A 21,666-nucleotide genomic window follows, 5' to 3' on the forward strand; every position below is an offset into this window, starting at 1 on the left:
CTCTGGATCCAGTTCTGAAGTCCACACAGACGAAGTCGCGGGCAGAAGCTAGTATTACATATAAGTGAAGTACAATTTACACAAAGTCTCTACTGGTCATTATATTCCTCTTACCTGTATTATACTTTGGCCCGTGGTGCTGATAGAGACACTGACACTTGATATAGCCACAGACTCAGAGATTGTTCTTGTTCTGGGACACACCACTATATCCAAAATAAATAGAAAACAGATTTAGGATGTCAGTGAGCATTACACGTCAAACCACATGCAATCTGCATCCCATATGTGTGAATTGGTTAGCAGAAAGGTAAATGTTTCCAATGTGTTTTCCACCACAGAAATAAATGCTATCTGCTGTTTGTGAGGAATAGACCATTAAATGGCAATGGGCCTAATCCTTGGGCAGATCCATAGGAATCCAACCTGGCAATCCTCAGCAAATCCACTCCAGGGCTCCAAAGAATTTTATCTTAGTAACTTGTTGGTGCACCAATGTCATTGATATCTGGGCTTGAACCAGACAGCTCTTATTGGTGATAAGCACAAATAAATCCTGGAAGGAGTCACTGGTGAGGTCAGGAGATATTGATACTTCTTTACCCATTACAGACCTCTGACGATATGGACGACATTCTGTGATACCCTCGAGAACTTCTAAGAACAGTGACTGGTAGATATCAGCTTGGGTCCATGATGCAGGCAAAGTCCCCCACGATTGTTATGTAGAGCAGAAGACAATTGGTGTGGACACAGAACTTATTCTAATGTGGACATATCATTTATTTACTTGTCTCGTGCTCCTTATGGGACAAAAGGTGAAAACAATAAAGAGGTGACCTCTCCTAGTAATATTACCTCCCCTCCCTGGGGGCAGAGATGGAGAGGACATGAAACTGGGGGCAGAGATGGGGGGGACATGAATCTGGGGGCAGAGATGTGGAGACATGAATCTGGGGGCAGAGATGGAGGGGACATGAATCTGGGGGCAGAGATGGGGGGACATGAATCTGGGGGCAGAGATGGAAGGGAGACATGAAACTGGGGGCAGATGAAGAGTGTATATGAAACTGGGGGAGAGATAGGTGGGGGACCTATAATTTACGGGTGACTGTAGGAGGATTATACTGTGTGCGGGCACATGAAAAATTAACGAGTGGGCGGAGTCAACAAAAAAGTGGCTGGGGTTAAATTTGCTGCGGTGCGCTATGCGCGCCACACATTTTGTCCCTCTTTTGGTTCTTCAAAAGTTGGGAGATATGGAAAGGTGTCATGTACTGTGAATGTGGCGTAAGAAAGGAGTGCTATAAAAAGTGGGTTCATATATTGTGGTGGACAATAAGAGCAGGTCATATACCATGGTGGGCCAGAAAACACATTTCTCTCCGCATGATTTGTGCGGGCAGTGCACGGAAAACACATGGACCCCATTATAGTCTATGGGGTCAATGTGATTTCATTGCTCACCACTTTTTAGTGCGTTCGGTATTCCGTTCGGGGGATCCCTAAGTGGACTCCACAAACAGAATACCAAACGTAGATGTGAACCAGGCTTTAGGGGTAGGCAGCCATGTCAGTGTATTTGTGTGCGTGCATGTGTGTATATATACAGTATATATGTGTGTATACACACACACATATATATATATATGTATAATTTAGATCTGAAGTAAAGGGATCTGTCACCCCAGTAAATGCACACAAGACAACACATTCAGCATATAGAGACCATTATTCTCCAGTATATACAATGCCTCCCATGTACAGTATACTCCCGCTGCCTCCTGTCATAGCAGCCTTTTGCTTCTGTGTTATCTTGTGAACGTGTCAATAAAGTTTGTTGAATTGGAATCGCGGCGTAAACAAACATGGCGACTCCCGCAGCCGAAGACAGCGAATAACCCGGAGGAAACGACATTATTCTCCGTTCGTCCCGTACACTATGGAGGACATGGCGGGGTTTATGGAAGACGGCGAAGAGCAGCGAGAGGTGAAGATCATCGGCTCGGAACTGGTGGAGAATTACACGGTCAGTGGGCGGCCCTGTCACTGCTCACAGCGACTGATTTGCATTGTATTTGCATTGTGGCTCCGCTATACGGGGGGTATACGGGGTGATAGTATACGGGGTGATACGCTGCATCCTCGGCTCTGTTTGCTTCTCATACACTAGTGTTCTGCAGGCAATGGCTCTTATGCAGTTGTAAAGCTACAACTCTCCCTCATACGACTGTCAGGGCATGCTGGGAGTTGTAGTTTTACAGCAGGTGAAGACTTTCAGACCATTCTGCCACAGCTGATAGAGGGATGTCAGAAGCTGGGACACGTGACCTACCTAATAGACGATTTATAGCTCAATCTGTAATAAATCACTAAAATATATTTCTAATTTCATCTCCAGAATTTAAAGGGTATTTGCATATTAATAAGTGAGACCCTGTCTACAGAATAGGAGAGAATTGGAGATCAGCGGGGGTGCGGTTACTCAGATCCATATCACTGCTCAGGAGAAGATATACTGAGGGTTGGACTTCAGCTATCTCTGGTACACTCATTGAAATCAATGGAGTGGTGTGTGTCTGTCTTGACCCCTGCTCCGTTTGTATTGGTCAGACCCCACCAATCTGCAAAGTATACCTATACTGGGGACTGGGTGTAACATGTTAACATGCAAATACTCCTTTAATTTGGTATATCAATAACGGTACGCTAAAGAGCGCCCCCTAGTATCTCCAATCTAGAAGCTACATGTGATTATGCTACTTTGCAAATGTTTTGAGAAGAGAGGCATGCTTACAGGGAAAAAAACTTACTGGCCCACATTTACGCTGGGTTCACACTAGCACCCAGACTTCGTTTTCAGGTTTCCGCCTTCTGCATGCAGAAAACAGAAAGCTGTCAGACCGGGTCCGGCCGTGAGCGCCGGTGAGCGTTTTATGCTCCGCCGCGAAACCGTTTTTTTTAAACCGGACACAGAGTACTGCATGTCCGACTCTGTGTCCGGTTTTTAAAAAACGGTTTCGTGACGGAGAGCATAAAATGCTCACCGGCACACACGGCCGGACATCTTTCAAACCCATTCAAATGATAATAATATTATTTGAATTGGTTTGAAAGAGTCCTGCAGGTTTCCGTCTCCTGCTCTGTTTTGTGCAGGAAACGGAAACCTGTCTGAACAGAGACCGGGCGCAGATGTGAACGAGCCTAAGATTGGGCTTACATCTGCGCTGAAGAAACCTGTGTCCAGCAAGGGAGGACTCTTTCTCTGCCACTTTCAGTTTTGAAACTTGTCTTTGTGTAGCTGCTGTGTTAGTGGTCCGGGGCTCCCTCATTCCCTGTAGACCCAAACAGAGAGCACAGCACTAGTGTGAACCTAGTGAAATGTAGCCTAAATTTAGACCCTACAGTCACTAATGAGAATGATCTGCACTCCTCCAAGACAAAATGGCCATTGCTGTTTGGGGGGGGGAGCGCAGGTTGTCTGTTCTCTGTTTGACTAAAGGGAGAGCAGAAGATTAGACTGGTTTCATAGGCGATAAGATAAAGTAAAAGAAAGCTTGGACAGAGTATTCCTAGGCTGAACTTTGTGCAACAGTGAAGAGTTTCCAATCCTCTAGGTGTTCTTCAAGGAAAAAAAAAAATCAACTTCACTTTCTTTTATTCCCTTTGCATAGTCCCTGTTAGCATCATAAACTCTGCTGAGCTAAACATATAAATGTATGAACACAGGAGGAAAAAATGTTACTGCCTATAAAACTTTTTCATTTTAAATGTGGCCGTGGATTGCATTATAACAGGGAGACTTCCCAAATTGCCCTGGCAGATATCATGATTAGAGATGAGCGAGTAGTATTCGATCAAGTAGGTATTGGATCGAATACTACGGTATTTGAAATACTCGTACACGGTCAAATACCATTCGGTAAACGCATTAAAAATTAAATTCCCCTCCCACCTTCCCTGGCGCTTTTTCTTTACACCAATAACTATGCAGGGGAGGGGGGACAAGAACTAGGACAACGTAGGCATTGGAAAAAAAACGTATACAGTCATTGGCTGGCTAAATCAGCAGCAGCAATAATAATAATAATCCTGCGACTTGGGCATGTTAGATACCCCCAGGCATACTTCCCCTGCTGTCCCAGTTGCATTCCAGAGCTGTTGGCGTCATTTCCTGAGGTGTCATTGTGGACTTGGTGACTCCAATTGGTCGAATTTTGGTTTCCCTCAAACGAGCATGTTTTTCCCATAGACTATAATGGGATTCGATATTCGAACAAATAGTCGAATATTGAGGTCTAGTCGAATCGAATTTTGAATTTTCGAATATTTCACTACTCGCTCATCTCTAGACATGATGTCATGCCCATGTGACCGCCATGGCACAGTCACAGGCCACTGCGTTTACTCTGGGCACATGATGTCACCAGGAGAGCCCCAATATTGTTAAAAGGCCCAAAAGTGGTGAGCGAAGGTGAGTATAAATGGTTTTGTTCGGTTTGTTTTTTTTTTCACCTGCCCTTGGTCTCTACCTATTATTCTTTGGGGTCTGAAGACCCCAGAGTATAATAATTTATCGTAATACATGTTATGGTGGCCATTTCAGTTAGTCCACAACGAAACCCAAATTGTGCAGGTGAGTTACTCGGGTCAAACCCAACTCGTGCCTAATAGAGATGAGCGAGTAGGTATTTGATTGAATACTATGGTATTCGAAATACTCGTACTCGATCGAGTACCACTCGCTGTTCGAATGTAAAAGTTCGATGCAGAACCAGCATTGATTGGCCGAATGCTATACAGTCGGCCAATCAACGCTGGTTCTTCTCCTACCTTTAGAAGTCTTCTCCGTGCAGCTTCCCCGCGGCGTCTTCCGGCTCTTCATTCACTCTGCCAGGCATCGGGCCTGGGCAGAGCCAACTGCGCATGTCGGCTTGTAGTGCGGGCATGCGCAGTCGGCTCTGCCCAGGCCCGATGCCTGGCAGAGTGAATTCAGAGCCAGAAGATGCCGCGGGGACGCTGCAAGGAGAAGACTTCTCGGAGGATCCAGCCCGACCCTCACTCGTGGACTTGGGAAGTATAATTTGATCGAACGTTGCCTACCCCTGAAACGAGCATTTTCCCCCTCATAGACTATAATAGGGTTCGATATTCGATTCGAGTAGTCGAATATTGAGGGGCTACTCGAAACGAATATCGAACCTCAAACATTTTACTGTTCGCTCATCTCTAGTGCCTAAGTGTTTCGCCCATCTCTACGACATTGCCTCCCACTTTTTTAAAATGTAAGTAGAGAGTGGGTATTAGTTACATCGGTCTTGCTTCTGCGGGGGTCTTGTTCCAACAGGTGGTGTTGGAACCGACAGCATGGGGGGGGGGCATTAGGGAAAAGTGAGTGTGGTTTTGTTTTGGGGGGTTTTTATATTACACCTTCTCTGGCCTCCTTGTGGAAAACTGAATATCCTGGGCAACCCCTTTAAAGGGAATATATTGCCAAGAAAGTTAGTTATTGCTTAAATCATGTCTTTATTTTTAAACTTTTTTTTTTTTTTTTTACATGGGGTTTTTTTGTTGTTTTTTTTTGTTTTTTAAATATTGCAATTGCAACATTTGCCACTAAGCCTAAAATAGTTTGACTTTGTGTCTCCTGGAGATGGACCATATACACAATGGCCTGAACCCTGTTGACTTTGATGGGAAAATTTTCTAGGCATTCTGTGTAACTTGTGGTACGCAATGGTACGGTCAATGCAGAGGTCAATGCGTACAGAGGGGAGTAGAAAGCTGTGAAATCCTTTATTGTGATTGGTGGATTCTGTTGCTTATCTTCATATACAGTATATGATCACTGTGATCATCAATGTGCTGAGAAGTGAGGTGACTGGTACACAAGAAGTCTATAAAAAAAAAAGTCTCAGCATGTTATGTAGCTTAATGGCCAGAGTCAGAACTGCTGGATTTTCATTACCTTTTTTTTTTAATAAATCTAAATAATATGGAAATTTTTTAAAACCTCACCAAAAAACGGTTTAAAGATATGTTCATCATAAAACTCGATGAAAAAAATAGGTAGATTTTTGGTGACACATTCCCTGTAAGAGGGATGTCTAGCTGCTAATAGTTTAATAAAAGGCTCAGAATGGTCCAAAAACCTTTAAAAAAAAATCATAATGTCCGATCCACTGTCGCTCCTGTTTTAATATTTCCCATGTGCACCAGTTGTCTCTACTTTCTGGCTCCACTAGACATGAATAGGGAACTCGGTCCAATCACTTTCCTGTTAAGAAAAAAAGCAAAAAAAAACTTTGGTCATACTGCATCTGGGGATTGTGAGTTGGCCCTCAGTAGTCAGAATAGAGCTGCCCTTAGTTACAGCAGTGCCACAGAGTAGAGACAACAGCCTCCATGTATTAGAGGCTGTTGTCCTATTAGACAAAGCAGGCTCCTGCCTAGAGCCACGCTCCTGCTCTGTGCTCTCTCTGTCTGTGGCCACTTTTACTGGGAGAACTTTCACTTTCGGCTGACACTGATAGTATTGGCCAGTACATTCAGCAATAGATGAAAATACCCGGCCACCAAATCTGCTTTGCCAAGACCAGGTTTTTTTTTTTTTGGTTTTTTTTTTATCAAATCTTTATTTAAGAATAAAGAAAAACCTATAACATATGCAATAATGAAGGAGCTGCACGATGGTGACATCTAGATTGAGCCAACAAATTTTTAACACATTTTATTAAGGAACGGAGGAGAATTGGGGTGGGGGGGATGGGTGAAAGAGGGGGATAGAAAGGAGGAAGAAGGAGGAGGGGAAGGAAACCACTACAACAGTGTTAAGCCATTCATTTCAGTTTTGCAAACTTAATCCAGGGAAACCAGGTCTTGAGGAAAGTGGCATGTTTGCCCAAGGCCCAGCTCGAAATCTCCTCAAATCTGCACACTTGGTTTACTCTGGCCACCCATTAAGAGTGGGTCCAAGACCAGTTTTCAAGCTGTCGTGGTGACCTGTTATTTGGTTTTGTCCACATCTGATTGGTCATACTATATTTACTATCTTCTGGTCTTTTTTGTTTCTTAGGTATATATCATTGAGGTTGGTGCCGGCCTATATAAATGGACTGTGAAGCATCGATACAGTGACTTCTATGATCTCCATGAAAAGGTGAGGCTATTGTTTGTATTCTAAACCAAGCGCTGGATGGATAACATGTTTCATGCTTTCTCAATGGAGAATTACTCAGTTTTATTGCTGTTTGGATTAAGATCACATATGGGATGACAACAATTTTTCTCTCATTTAAGCACTAAGGGTGCATTCACACTACTGATACGCTGCCTGATTCTGAACGTTAAAACACGTTCAGAATCAGCGCGTATAAAGCAGATCCCATTCATTTCAATGGGAACCGGCATACGAGCGCTCCCATTGAAGTGAATGGGAAGTGTTTAGAAGCGCTCAGGTGTACGGCTCGGAATGAAGGTGGCCTCATTTGAAGTGGCCCATAGAGAAAAAATCAGCCCATTCATTTCAATGGGGAGCGCTCGTATGCCGTCTCCCATTGAAATGAATGGGATCTTCTTTATACGCGCTGATTCTGAACGTGTTTTAACGTTCAGAATCAGTCAGCATATCCGAAGTGTGAATGCACCCTTACGTATGATATTATACTTGTGTTATAATAGCATAGTGTAAAAGATATTTATTATTTTGTACAATATGATTTGTCTGGTTTTCACTCTACATGATATACTTGACATTACGAGTTCCATGAATGGGCCATAGCTGCTGCCTGTCAGCACTTCCCTGCCAAAAAACAGAGAACATCTGCAATGAAATCAATTTGTACAAAGTCGGTAGAACAGTAATTGACAACATACTTCTTTAATGCTTTTTTGCACGAATTTTGACTTTGTCTTTTGTTTTAGCTTACAGCGGAGAACAAAATAGAGCGGAGCTTATTGCCTCCAAAAAAGATTATTGGAAAAAATTCCAAAAGCTTGGTGGAAAAAAGACAGAAGGACTTGGAGGTCTACCTGCAAGCTCTGCTCACAAAGTTTCCTATCAATGTTCCTAAAACTTTATCGCATTTCCTGCACTTTCACCTATATGTAAGTGAATTACGTTAGTTAATATGTAGCCTGTGCTTATGAGGCACTGAAACCCTGTTTTCTTATTTTAAAGTGGTTGTCTGACTTATTTAAAATGCCATAGAGGGAGGAAATTAGATCATGTAAAAAATAAATAAATAAAAACCAGCCTTAAAGAGGACCTTTCACCACCTCCACCTATTCAGGTTCTTAGCATCTGTTAATAGACGTAGCTCTATTCCAGAGTAGCATGCACAGGTAGTTTTGGTACCTGATTTAACTTCTGTAATGTCAGAAGGGCGGTGTCGGGCGGGGGGTGGGGTGTGATTCAAAGGCAACCAGTGTCGGATCCCAGAATCTTCCTGTTCATCATCACATGACCACTGTAGTCAATCACTGACCTCAGCAGCCTGTTAACTACTACTTGTGCGCTCATCACTGCTGAGGTCAGTGACTGACTACAGTGGTCATCCTCTCATTGGAGAAGCCATTCCACAGGTATTTCTGTCTTATAATATGATGACATATCTCTTGAATACACTTAAAATTTGTTGGAGACCTGAAACCTGGGCTCCCTGCCAGCTATAGGAGTGGTGGAGGCCCCTTTAGTTAATCCCCTGGACAGCAGCGCTACCTGCCACACACGGTGCAGGGAAAAGCAACACAACACAATTTGGGTAAATGAGGTTGTGCTGTTGTCCCTTGAACAGCAGGTAGTCGGGAGTGACTCTTTCCAGAGGAATAAAGTGAAGGAGGAGCAGTGCTCAAAGGAGTAGTCCCAGCTTGGGATGTTTCTGATCCTTAAAGAGGACCTTTCATCAAATTGGGCACAGGCAGTTCCATATACTGCTGGAAAGCCTACGGTGCACTGAATTCAGTGCACTATCGGCTTTCCCGATCTGTGCCCCGGGTAAAGCGCTATCGGTCCCTGTACCGTAGCGCTTTACAGTCAGAAGTCAGTCCTTCTCCACAGCAGCGCCTATCGCGCTGTACAGTGTGAGCGGGGAGGAACGCCCCCTCCCTCCTGCTCACACTGTACAGCGCGATAGGCGCTGCTGTGGAGAAGGACGTTCCTGACTGACTGTCAGAAACGCCCTTCTGACTGTGAGGAGCTACGGTATTGGGACCGATAGCGCTTTACCCAGGGCACAGATCGGGAAAGCCGATAGTGCGCTGAATTCAGCGCATTGTCGGCTTTCCAGCAGTATATGGAACTGCCTGTGCCCAAATCCATGAAAGGTCCTCTTTAAATGGCTGATTGATGCAGATTCCACCTCTGGGGCTACATCCATGCAGAAACTGGGTCCTTGCCCGCTGTATCTAGCAGACCCTTTACTTGGCAAAAAACAGTATATTTTTTTTGCTGAATGTGTTGTAGAAATAATTTTTTATTGTCCCTAATTTTTTTTTTATAATTTGGTTCTCCACTGTGCAGATACTAAATGAAAGACATATTTCACTTTATGACTGTATATGATGAATCAATATAAATGACTGATACCTCTATTAATATTCATGCATTCTGCTAGAACTACTGTGCGCTCATAACAAAGTAACTGCTATCCATTCACTGGTGATGTCGGGTTGTGTCAGCCTTCTGGATGTGACAGACACATGAATGTCATGCGCTTTGCCTAAAATAAGGGATCCTTTGTTTTTTCAGGAAATCCATGGAATTGCAGCTGTTCTGGCCGAGGAGCTTTACCATAATGGTAATTTTATATTTATTACATGGATGAGATGGATTATGTATACAGACACGTAACTATCTTAGTGGGATGAAAACTGCGTTACCCCACATCAATTAGAAGTTCCAGGACTTTTAGAGATCCTGTCCCAGTTGTTGTTAATAATTTTTTAGAATACTATTTTTCATCTTTCTTCTTAATTTAATATCCAGAGTTGTTTATTGGCTGCCTGTTACAAAAATGGGCACCACTATTTCAAAACGGTTATCAAATTGAAGCCGCCATGTTCAGCTGATCAGAGCAAGTCTGGCAAGTCTTCTGGTCAGGCCGCATATTTTGCTGGGGGAAGTTGTTGTATGTACGATAAGATAATGATCTTAGTTTTATTCATTAGGATTGAAATTCATTAACTTTGAATTATTCTTATGTAGCTTTGTGGTGAAACGGTATTTCCAACTTAGACATTTATGGCACATACTCAAGATATACCCTGAATGTCTAATAGATACAGGTTACACCACTTGGATCCATAACAGTATCCAGAATGGTGGCATCTAGAGATGAGCGAACACTAAAATGTTCGAAGTTCGAAATTCGATTCGAACAGCCGCTCACTGTTCGAGTGTTCGAATGGGTTTCGAACCCCATTATAGTCTATGGGGAACATAAACTCGTTAAGGGGGAAACCCAAATTCGTGTCTGGAGGGTCACCAAGTCCACTATGACACCCCAGGAAATGATACCAACACCCTGGAATGACACTGGGACAGCAGGGGAAGCATGTCTGGGGGCATAAAAGTCACTTTATTTCATGGAAATCCCTGTCAGTTTGCGATTTTCGCAAGCTAACTTTTCCCCATAGAAATGCATTGGCCAGTGCTGATTGGCCAGAGTACGGAACTCGACCAATCAGCGCTGGCTCTGCTGGAGGAGGCGGAGTCTAAGATAGCTCCACACCAGTCTCCATTCAGGTCCGACCTTAGACTCCGCCTCCTCCGGCAGAGCCAGCGCTGATTGGCCGAAGGCTGGCCAATGCATTCCTATGCGAATGCAGACTTAGCAGTGCTGAGTCAGTTTTGCTCAACTACACATCTGATGCACACTCGGCACTGCTACATCAGATGTAGCAATCTGATGTAGCAGAGCCGAGGGTGCACTAGAACCCCTGTGCAAACTCAGTTCACGCTAATAGAATGCATTGGCCAGCGCTGATTGGCCAATGCATTCTATTAGCCCGATGAAGTAGAGCTGAATGTGTGTGCTAAGCACACACATTCAGCACTGCTTCATCAAGCCAATACAATGCATTAGCCAGTGCTGATTGGCCAGAGTACGGAATTCGGCCAATCAGCGCTGGCTCTGCTGGAGGAGGCGGAGTCTAAGGTCGGACCTGAATGGAGACTGGTGTGGAGCGATCTTAGACTCCGCCTCCTCCAGCAGAGCCAGCGCTGATTGGCCGAATTCCGTACTCTGGCCAATCAGCACTGGCTAATGCATTGTATTGGCGTGATGAAGCAGTGCTGAATGTGTGTGCTTAGCACACACATTCAGCTCTACTTCATCGGGCTAATAGAATGCATTGGCCAGCGCTGATTGGCCGAATTCCGTACTCTGGCCAATCAGTGCTGGCCAATGCATTCTATTAGCTTGATGAAGCAGAGTGTGCACAAGGGTTCAAGCGCACCCTCGGCTCTGATGTAGCAGAGCCGAGGCTGCACAAGGGTTCAAGCGCACCCTCGGCTCTGATGTAGGAGAGCCGAGGGTGCACTTGAACCCTTGTGCAGCCTCGGCTCTGCTACATCAGAGCCGAGGGTGCGCTTGAACCCTTGTGCACACTCTGCTTCATCAAGCTAATAGAATGCATTGGCCAGCGTTGATTGGCCAATGTATTCTATTAGCCTGATGAAGTAGAGCTGAATGTGTGTGCTAAGCACACACATTCAGCTCTACTTCATCGGGCTAATAGAATGCATTGGCCAGCGCTGATTGGCCAGAGTACGGAACTCGACCAATCAGCGCTGGCTCTGCTGGAGGAGGCGGAGTCTAAGATCGCTCCACACCAGTCTCCATTCAGGTCCGACCTTAGACTCCGCCTCCTCCAGCAGAGCCAGCGCTGATTGGCCGAATTCCGTACTCTGGCCAATCAGCACTGGCTAATGCATTGTATTGGCTTGATGAAGCAGTGCTGAATGTGTGTGCTTAGCACACACATTCAGCTCTACTTCATCGGGCTAATAGAATGCATTGGCCAATCAGCGCTGGCCAATGCATTCTATTAGCGTGAACTGAGTTTGCACAGGGGTTCTAGTGCACCCTCGGCTCTGCTACATCAGATTGCTACATCTGATGTAGCAGTGCCGAGTGTGCATCAGATGTGTAGTTGAGCAAAACTGACTCAGCACTGCTAAGTCTCTGCATTCGCATAGGAATGCATTGGCCAGCCTTCGGCCAATCAGCGCTGGCTCTGCCGGAGGAGGCGGAGTCTAAGGTCGGACCTGAATGGAGACTGGTGTGGAGCGATCTTAGACTCCGCCTCCTCCAGCAGAGCCAGCGCTGATTGGTCGAGTTCCGTACTCTGGCCAATCAGCGCTGGCCAATGCATTCTATTAGCCCGATGAAGTAGAGCTGAATGTGTGTGCTTAGCACACACATTCAGCTCTACTTCATCAGGCTAATAGAATACATTGGCCAATCAGCGCTGGCCAATGCATTCTATTAGCTTGATGAAGCAGAGTGTGCACAAGGGTTCAAGCGCACCCTCGGCTCTGATGTAGCAGAGCTGAGGGTGCACAAGGGTTCAAGTGCACCCTCGGCTCTCCTACATCAGAGCCGAGGGTGCGCTTGAACCCTTGTGCACACTCTGCTTCATCAAGCTAATAGAATGCATTGGCCAGCACTGATTGGCCAGAGTACGGAATTCGGCCAATCAGCGCTGGCCAATGCATCCCTATGGGAAAAAGTTTATCTCACAAAAATCACAATTACACACCCGATAGAGCCCCAAAAAGTTATTTTTAATAACATTCCCCCCTAAATAAAGGTTATCCCTAGCTATCCCTGCCTGTACAGCTATCCCTGTCTCATAGTCACAAAGTTCACATTCTCATATGACCCGGATTTGAAATCCACTATTCGTCTAAAATGGAGGTCACCTGATTTCGGCAGCCAATGACTTTTTCCAATTTTTTTCAATGCCCCCAGTGTCGTAGTTCCTGTCCCACCTCCCCTGCGCTGTTATTGGTGCAAAAAAGGCGCCAGGGAAGGTGGGAGGGGAATCGAATTTTGGCGCACTTTACCACGTGGTGTTCGATTCGATTCGAACATTGCGAACACCCTGATATCCGATCGAACATGTGTTCGATAGAACACTGTTCGCTCATCTCTAGTGGCATCCAAAACCCAGTTCTTCTTGGTGAGGCGACTGCTGCGCCCAGGTGGAGAACGAATAGGGAGGTGGCTATGCACATACATGTTCTCCATTCACTTTTGAGAGAGTCACATAAACAGCCTATAGTTATGTCCAAGGTGGGAATTCTCTTTTGAAAGGCTGTATAAGGCTTTATATTTAATAACTAGACAGTTGGTGCCTAGGCCCTGGCTGATCAGCTGTTAGAAGAGACCGCAGTGTTACATGTGCAGCCTGTTCAGTACCAAGCACATTGCTGTACGTTTGTGCAGTGGTTGTGTTTGGTATTACAGCTGTGCCCATTCACTTAAATGGGACTGAGTTTTGATTAGGTCACGTGACATCACATGACCTGTGTAGTAGATGTGGAGCTCAAGGAACATCGCTACCACAGACAGCTGATCCACAGGGATCCTGATGTCAGACCCACACATGTCTTCTATTAGAGACTTGTCCTAAGGATAGGTCATTGATTTAATAGTCCAATAAACCCTTTAAGTAATTATGTAGTCTTTATGAAGAAGGAACATCTCATGCCTGTATAACTCCCAGCATACATGAACAGACAGCAGCCTCTGATCTCAGGTCGTATTTGTAGATATGGTGTCACACCTTCTGTAATATTTGTAGATACAAGCATAGTGATGCGCCTACTGTCATATTTGGTGGTACACCGCCGGTATTGTTGACTATGAAATTACAATATTCCCAACATCACTACTCTGGTTTCAAAATTCACGTAATAAAAGGCCTCCCATTCATTTCAATGGGAATCCGTAGCTTTTTTTTTTTCCTATAAGCTATTTTTTTTCAGCTAGAGGAAAAAAAAGTGACATGACCTATCTTCATGTGGATGCCGCCCTTAAAAACCCATGGGAGTCAATGGGGAGGGGAGGATCCCTACGCATTTCTTTACATGGTTTTTGACCCGTGTTTTCCATAAACCACAATCAATTTTTAAGATGAGGTTTTCAGGTCCATACAGTGTGCTGGAGCAAAATCTTAATGAAAACCACAACAAAAAACGCATCATGTAAAAAAAAAAAAGTTAAAAAGTTTCCTAATTCCTGAAGCAGATTTTTTCATGCCCTAAACATAGCATAAAGAGGATCTGTAGCCTCCTCTCCAATGTTTGTAGTAGTAAATATTTGTATTCCCCATGAAGTAACAATTCTGGATCATCTTTTCTTAGAGCTCTGATTGTGGTGTTCCTCTGTTATTCTTCCGGGAAAGTTTACTGATTACTGAGTGTTAGCATTCCCCTTGTCATATTGATGTGTCCCTACAGAATCTGACACTTTCAGCACTGATTGAGCAATACAGAGAACACTCCCCCCACCCCACCGTCCTCCATTCGGCTGGTAACAATGAGTTGTCAATTTAATCATACATTTCTAGAAGGAATAATAGAAGAATAACACAATGCAAGAGTTTAAGAAATTGTGTCCAGAGTTGTTATACTGTAAGGAATACAATAATGTACTAAATCAGATATGTCCAGAGAGGCAGTACGTCTTCTTTAAAAGCAAGTGCTACCAGTTTGCAGAAATGGCAGACGTTTAGGCACCCTTGTGCAGGAGCATAGTGTAACTATAGGTGGCAAACTGGACAGAGTGAATGGTTTATGGGATTTGTAATTCTTTTTTACTTCCTTATAGGTGAGCAGTTACTTGTGGCTGGGGAAGTGTTTCACATGAGGCCCCTTCAGTTATATGCCATAACACAGTTACTGCGGCACGCCAAACCAACATGCATCAATGGGGATGCCAAAACTGACCTGGGGCATATACTGGACTTTACTTGTAGACTCAAGTATTTAAAGGTAAGCTATTTCATGGTGATACAAGCAACACTCCAACTACTTTTCTCTCTGATTTCAAAGGTTGTTTTCTCATGTTCTTCCCCAGATCAGCGGCACTAGAGGTCCTGTAGGAACAAGTAACATACAAGAACATTTACTTCCCTATGACCTCTCTGTATTTAAGTCGCTTTGTCAGGTAGAGGTACGTAATAGTCCAGGTAACGATGTCTGACTATATGTTGTGTTTCTTCGTTGTGTTCTGCTGTATTGAGTTATAACAGTTGCAATTCTGTCTATTATATGTAGAGCAGGCCTTTTGTTTTCTTCAATTCTTGGTTCTTGTTTGCTCGGCTCCCGCACGGTACAGCTATAATCAATGATCCCTTTTGGTTGTAATGTCCGAGTTTTAGCATAGTCTGAAATCCATGCTCTGTATCTTTATAGGCTCGGGATACTGCTCTGTTCTGATACATTGGAACATTTAGTAGTATGTATTAATAAACCCGAAAGTACGCTTACACCATATGCTGATACATTATAGTACAAAGAAAAATTATCTAAAAATTCATTTAAATTTAACCCCACAAAATAGACCTTAAATTGCATAATACATATTAAATAGGGGTAGGAACACACATTTATGGTAACAGACTCATGAAGCAATACAAAATCTGTTTATAAATTTGCAAATCAACCTGCAAGTGCATTGGGGGCGGGGCTTGATTGCCAGATTTGCCTACAGACAGCCCTGACACAGAAGGAGGATAAACATGTGATATACAGCTAAAGGGTCAGCAGTTCCAGAAGAGAGCCAGAGTACATGGGGCTGTCTGTAGGTCAGTTCGGGACTACCCATGGTGGACTTGCTGATTTTTCATGTCCATAAAATGATGATTGTCTTTGCATTGCTTTATTAGTTTGGGGCCTTAACAGTATGTATTTGCTTTTATAAAAGGCTTTTGTTATTGTTTGGGAGGCAATTCAAACTAATAGATTTCCTTTAATGTTCCAGTAATTAAAGGAACCTAGACTTGGAAAAAAATGGTAAAGACGTGCAGGGCTGTGTGGCTGTGATAGATTGCCCTGAAACTCCCTCACTCATGTTAGTGACATTGTGACCCCTTGCTTGACTCCTTTGCAACATAAAGTCATGGTCATGGCACATTAGGACTCATAATAGGACTTCATTCACTAAAACTAGTGATGACGTCACTCCTTAGGGAGAGACCACCATTTAGGTGTGAGGAGTCTTATTAAGCCATTTGTGCTCCATTGTGAAGAGGATCATGAGAAGAATTATATTAAAGAGGACCTTTCATCAGATCGGGAACATGCAGTTCTATATACTGCTGGAAAGCTGACAGTGCGCTGAATTCAGCGCACTATCGGCTTTCCCGATCTGTGCCTGGTGTAAAACGCTATCGGTCCCGGTACTGTAGGGCTTTACAGTCAGAAGGGCATTTCTGACACTTAGCCAGGGACGCCCTTCTGCCCAGCAGCGCCTATCGCGCTGTACAGTGTGAGCGGGGAGGAACGCCTCCTCCCCTCCTGATAATACTCGTCTATGGACGAGCTGTGTGAGCAGAGGGAGGGGGCGTTCCTCCCCGGTCACTCTGTACAGCGTGATAGGCGCTGCTGTGCAGAAGGGCGTCCCTGGCTAAGTGTCAGAAATGCCCTTCTGACACTAAAGCGCTACGGTACCGGGACCGATAGCGCTTTACACCGGGCACAGATCGGGAAAGCCTATAGTGCGCTGAATTCAGCGCACTGTCAGCTTTCCAGCAGTATATAAAACTGCCTGTACCCGATCTGATGAAAGGTCCTCTTTATAGGGAGCGCCCTCTATTGGGCTGCATGACTGAGGCACTTTCTTCCTATTTACATCATGGAAGACAGATTTGCATATTCGTCCCATAAAAAAGCAGAACGTTACAGCCTGTTTTATAATAAAAAGAAAGTTGGATAGGATAATAAAGTATATTACAAAAATGGTCACTGAACATCCCAGACACAACAGCAGGAAAGAAAAAGGGATTGCTTTGTAGTCAGTTACAATGGAAACACATAGATCTGTATGATGGCTGTAGAAAATCTATTGCAAGGGTGTTTTATTGAGACAAAAAACCCTAAAAATTGTGGCAGAGGTGCATACCAGCCTTTAACCGGTTAAGGACCAGGCCCAGAAGTACATTAAGGACCGGGCCTCTTTTTTCAAAACTGACATGTGTCACTTTAAATGGCAATAACTTTGAGACGCTTTAACTTACACAAGTGATTTTGAAATTGTTTTTTCGTAACACATTATACTTCATGTTAGTGGTAAACACTAATCAATATTTTTGTATTTATTTATAAAAAAACTAGCAAATTTGATGGAAATTTGGAAAAAATTGCAATTTTCAAAATGTGAAATTCTCTGCTTTTCAGGCCGATAGTCATACCATCCAAATACATGAATAAATATTATCTCCCATATCTCTGCTTTATATCGGCATCATCTTTTGATCGTCTTTTAATTCATTTTGGATGTTACAAGGCTTACAAGTGTAACAGCAATTTTCCAGATTTACAAGAAAATTCCTCAAACTAATTTTTTAGGGACCACTTCAGTTCTGAAAGGAATTATAAAGGCCTATATAATAGAAACCCCCATAAATCACCCCATTTTCAAAACTACACTCCTCAAATTATTCAAAACAGCATTTGGGATGTTTAACCCTTTAAGCATTTCATAAGAATAAAAATAATATGGAGGTCAAATTTAGACATTTCATTTTTTTTCACTAATACATTCATTTAGACCTAAAATTAACACATTCACAAAGGGTTAAAGGAGAAAATGCATCTCACATTTTGTTATGCAATTTCTCCCGTGCACAGAAATACCCCACATGTGGGTGTAAACTGATTTTTGGGCACACGGCAGTGCACGAAAGGGAAGGAGTGACACTGGGTGTTTGAACAGCATATTTTGCTGGAATAATTTTCAGGCACCATGTCACATTTGCAGAGCCCTTAGCGTACCAAAACAATGGAAACCCCCCAAAAGTGACCCCATTTTAGAATCTACACCCCTCACAGAATTCATCAAGGGGTATAGTGAGCATTTAGACCGTACAGTTGTTTCACAGATTTTACTAACATTGGAATGTGTAAAAGAAAAATTACTAAAATGTCACTTTATCCCCAAAGTTTTCATTTTCACAAGGGGTTAAAGGAGTAAAAGCCCCCCAAAGTTTGTTAAACAATTTATCCTGAACACGGCAATACCCCATATGTGGCCATATTCTGCTGTATGGGAACATGGCGGGGCTCAGAATGGAAGGAGCGCTATTTTGCTTTTGGATGGCAGATTTTGCTGGAATAATTTTTAGGTGCCATGTCGCATTTGCAGAGTCCCTACAGTACCAATACAGTGGAAACCCCCTAAAAGTGACCCCATTTTGGAAACTACACCCCCCACAAAACATATCAAAGGGTAGAGTGAGCATTTTGACCCTACAGCTGTTTCACAGATTTTATTAACATTGGGACATGAAAATGAAAATTTACTTTTTTTCCAACAAACTGTCAATTTAGCCCCAAATTTTTCATTTTCACAAGAGGATAAAGGAAAAAAAGCTCCCTAAAGTTCGTTACACAATTTCTCCTGAACACAGAAATGCCCCATATGTGGTAATAATCTACTGTATGGGAACATGGCGGGGCTCAGAATGGAAAGAGCGCTATTTGGCTTTTGAAGGGCAGATTCTGCTGGAATATTTTTCAGGTGCCATGTCGCATTTGCAGAGCCCCTAGTGTACCAATAAAGTGGAAACCCCCTAAAAGTGACCCCATTTTGGAAACTACACCCCTCATAGAATTTATCTAGGGGTTTGGTGAGCATTTTGGCCTCACAGCTGATTCACAGATTTTATTAACAATGGGACGTAAAAATGAAAAATTACTTTTTTTTCCAATTAATCGTCCATTTAGCGCCATATTTTTAATTTTGCAAGTAGCTGAAGAATTAAAAGCCCCCCAGAGTTTGTTACACAATTTCTTCTTAACACGGCAATACCCCATATGTGGCCATAATCTGCTGTATGGGTATACGGTGGGGCTCAGAATGGAAAGAGCGTTATTTGGCTTTTAGAAAGCAGATGTGGCTGGAATAGTTCTCAGGTGCCATGTTGCATTAGCTGAGCCCCTAAAGTATCAATACAATGGAAACCCCCCATTGTGACCCCATTTTAGAAACTACACAGGTGACAGTAAACTGGAATTCACCAAGAAGTGACCCCATTTTGTAGGGACAATTTTAGGGCCTCTGCAAATGTGATGTGGTGTCCAAAAACAAAGAATATAAATCTGCACTCCAAAAGCACATAGCGCTCCTTCACATCTGCGCCCTGCTGGGTACCCAAATAGCGGTGTATGCCCACATGTATGACACTGGTGTACCCCGGATAACGGACTTAATGCCATATGTGGGTATAAATGGCTGTTTGGGCACAGCCGGGCGCAGAAGGGAAGGAGCGCTATTTTGGTTTTTGGAGCACAGTTTGGTTTTAGGACACCATGCCACTTTTGCAAAGCCCCTGAATTGCCAATAAAGTGGAATCCGCAGACATGTCACCCCATTTTGGACACTAGCCCACTCATGGGATTTATCAAGTGGTGTAGCGAGCATTTTTAACCCCTGAGTGTTGCATTTATTTAGTTTCCAGAAATGAAATCACAGCTGATAATGAGAAGTTAAAAATGAAAAATTTCCAGAGATTCGCCATTTTAGTGCCCGATATGTTGTGCCCAACTTATGTCAGCAGAGACACTCCAAAAACTGGTAAGCGGGTATCCTGGGCACAACAGCTTTTAGAGCGTTCATCTCTGATACAAGGCGGGCACAACATATTACACACTGAAATGACGGATTCCTGGAAAAATGGTCATTTTCACCTTTCACAATCAGCTTCGTATTCATTTATGGATAATAAGTTATAGCAACACTTGGGGGTTAAAAATGCTCTCTGCACCCCTGGAGAAATCCTTCAGGGGTGTAGTTTCCAAAATAAGGTCTCATATCAGGGGATTCCACTTTACTGGCGTTTCAGATCTACAAAAGTGTCATGGCATCCAAAAACCAAACCGTCTGTGCTCCAAAAACCCAATAACCCTTCTTCCCTTTTGCGTCCAGCTGTGCCCTAATATCAGTTTATACTCACATATGACATTACGTCCGATATAACGGGTACACCAGTGTCATACATGTGTCATAAACTGCAGTTTGGGCGCACAGCAGGGCGCAGAAGCGAAGGAGCGCGATGCGGCTTTTGGAGTACAGATTTTGATGTTTGGTATCTGGATGCCATGTCATGTTTGTAGAGCCTGTAAGGTACCAGAAAAGTGGATTCCCCAAAGGAGTGACCCCATTTTGAAAACTGCACCCCTCAAAGAATTTATCAGGGGGTGTAGTGAGTATTAGTATCCGGACGTGACTGCACAGCGGATGGCGAAGAGGGAATATATAAGCTGTGCGGAGAACATTGCAGACACCAAATTCCCTACTATGTCCCAGTAGCTCCTATGATTGGGGGAGTCACTCTGGGGGTCACTTTGGGGGTCACTTCTGGTGTTTTTTCGCTCATAAGCTGTAAATCTGAGGTGTCCCCTGATATTCGCTCGCACAGCTTATATATTCCCTATCTGCCGCAGCCAGTTGTGTTCTAATAATTTGGCGATTTTTGGGGGGTTTTGCCTTGACATTGCTAGATGCTATATTTTCTTTATTTTTCTGGTGACATGGCCATATAAGGGCTTGTTGTTTGCAGGATGAGATGCATTTTGTAATGGCACCATCTTTGGGTGCCTACAACTTACTGATTACATTTTATTAACTCTTTCTTGCTGGATTAAAAAAAAAAAAAATCAATCCTGCATTGAGTTTTACATTTTAAATTTTTCGCCATGCAGCGTACAGCATAAGTAACATGTGTCCTTTATTCTGCGGGTCGGTACGGTTACGGCGATACCTCATTTATGTTATTTTTTTATGCGATACTAAGTCTGCAGAACAAAAACACATTTGGGGACATAAATCAGTGATTTTTGCATCGCCATCTTCTGAGAGGCGTAACATTTTTATTTTTCGGTTGACAGTGTTGGTTGAGGGCTTATTTTTTGCGGGAAAATGTGCGCTTTTTATTGGCACTGTTGTGGGGTGAATATGACTTTTTGATCACTTTTTATAGCATATTTTGTAGGATGAGATGGCAAAAAATCATTATTTCCGGCGAGTTTTTTCCGTTTTTTTTTTCCGACGTTCACTGTGTACATTAAATATTATTTCAGTTTTATTGTACAGGTTGTTACGGACGCGGCGGTACCAAATATGCATTGCTTTTTTTAATTTTTAGTGCTTTTTTTTATATAATTCATTTTGTATAGAAAAAAGGGATTTTTGGACTTTAGAACTTTATTACTTTTTTCATACACTTTATTTATTTTTTTTTAACTTTTTTTTAACTTTTTCATGTGTCCCTTTAGGACACTTGAATCAGTTGATGCTTTGATGAAAGCATCAGCTGATTCTACACAGTAGCAGACAGGACACGAGCAGGACATGAGCCTGCTCGTGTCCTGTAAGCTGCAGAGGAAGTGAGACACATCGCTCACTTCCTCCACCGCCTGGCAGGATCACCAGGTAT

At 43.3% G+C, this 21,666-nt stretch overlaps 1 protein-coding gene across 7 annotated transcripts in view; it reads left to right on the plus strand.

Moving 5' to 3' along the window:
• The first annotated feature begins 1,843 nt into the window (after positions 1-1,843).
• NISCH (nischarin) overlaps positions 1,844-21,666 on the plus strand; it is a 58,699-nt gene continuing 38,876 nt past the window's right edge. For all 7 annotated transcript variants that reach the window (XR_012717452.1, XR_012717453.1, XM_075286792.1 and 4 more), the window contains exons 1-6: positions 1,844-2,029; positions 7,076-7,159; positions 7,924-8,106; positions 9,749-9,797; positions 14,838-15,001; positions 15,087-15,182. Coding sequence is in view for 5 of the 7 variants with exons in the window: in XM_075286792.1 (XP_075142893.1) it covers positions 1,943-2,029; positions 7,076-7,159; positions 7,924-8,106; positions 9,749-9,797; positions 14,838-15,001; positions 15,087-15,182 (663 nt within the window). In the remaining 2 variants the exon portion in view is untranslated. The remainder of the gene's footprint in view (positions 2,030-7,075; positions 7,160-7,923; positions 8,107-9,748; positions 9,798-14,837; positions 15,002-15,086; positions 15,183-21,666) is intronic.

The sequence above is a fragment of the Leptodactylus fuscus genome, chromosome 9 (genome assembly GCF_031893055.1).
Source record: "Leptodactylus fuscus isolate aLepFus1 chromosome 9, aLepFus1.hap2, whole genome shotgun sequence".
NCBI lineage: Eukaryota > Metazoa > Chordata > Amphibia > Anura > Leptodactylidae > Leptodactylus > Leptodactylus fuscus.